This window comes from Plasmopara halstedii (assembly GCF_900000015.1).
Source record: "Plasmopara halstedii genome assembly, contig: Scaffold_1505, whole genome shotgun sequence".
In the NCBI taxonomy this organism is placed as follows: domain Eukaryota; phylum Oomycota; class Peronosporomycetes; order Peronosporales; family Peronosporaceae; genus Plasmopara; species Plasmopara halstedii.
In genome coordinates this window covers 1-998 of record NW_020188418.1, presented here as the reverse complement: position 1 = coordinate 998, position 998 = coordinate 1, and the positions used below count along the sequence as shown (strand labels likewise).

General features: G+C 54.1%; 1 protein-coding gene across 1 annotated transcript; it reads right to left on the bottom strand.

The window, feature by feature from the left end:
- Positions 1 to 324: 324 nt before the first annotated feature.
- Positions 325 to 965, bottom strand: PHALS_01362 (FOG: Transposon-encoded proteins with TYA, reverse transcriptase, integrase domains in various combinations; the record flags this gene model as incomplete). Its single annotated transcript, XM_024715736.1, has 2 exons — positions 325 to 395; positions 419 to 965. 2 exons carry the CDS (start codon positions 963 to 965, stop codon positions 325 to 327), a joined length of 618 nt encoding a protein of 205 aa, XP_024581404.1.
- Between the last annotated feature and the right edge of the window lie 33 nt (positions 966 to 998).

The following is a 998-nucleotide window of genomic DNA, read 5'->3' as shown; positions in this document are numbered from 1 at the left end:
GCGTACCAAGCCTCAATGTCGTTGTTGGTGAACTCGCCGCCTTTGTCTGTGATGACGCGCTGCAGCGGGAACTTGGCGCTCGCTGCGGGCTGGAACTCGCGCTGAACGATCTTCTTGATCCCCCGGCCGACCTGCCGCTCGGCCCACACCACATATTGCTGCATGTGCTGGTTCACAGTCGCACCAGACTTGTCTTTCAGCAAATGGACTGTGAGAAACTTGCTCCACCCATCCATAATCACCAGAACTGCCGTGTATCTCGTTCCATTGTTTTGAGCAGGAAACAACAAGTCGGCGAAGACGATCTCGTTTGGAGCAGTGATGTCACGATCCAATTTCTGCTGACGCCGCTTCTGCTTCTGTTTGCCGATGTGGCACGCGTCGCACGTCTTCTGCTGCCGTTGCGTGAGCATCATACCCTTGACGAGCCCACGGTCGACCATTACCTTCAGATACTGCCCATTCACGTGTGCCAAGCGCTCATGCCACACCTGTAGACTACCGACGCCATCCACGACGGCGTAGTTAACGACGGCTCGCTCTGCACGCTGATCTGGCTTCACAAGCGCGCTGCCCTTCGTACGGAACAGCCACAGCCCTTGCTCACGCACTGCGTGGATGACTTGCTGCCCATCCTTGTGCACACTGTACTCCTTCGTCTTTCGGTCATAGTCGATCTCGAAGCCCTGGTCCATAGCGAGACTAGTGGAGAACAGACCGTGTTTTGCATCCGGCACATAGAGAACATCATCGATGAAGAGCTCGACTTCTCGACCATTCACTTCAGTGACAATTTTCACTGTTCCGGTTCCAGATGCCTTGGTGAGTGTTGTCGCTGCTACACCTTGCACTTTAGCATCGAAATCATCGGGATTGATCTCCTCTAAATGCACGAAAAGATCCTTGTCACCGACAATGTGTACGGTCGATCCAGTGTCGAAACACCACCAATCCGACGAGACCATTAAATCATCAGCCTGGTCGGCTCCTTCCTTGAG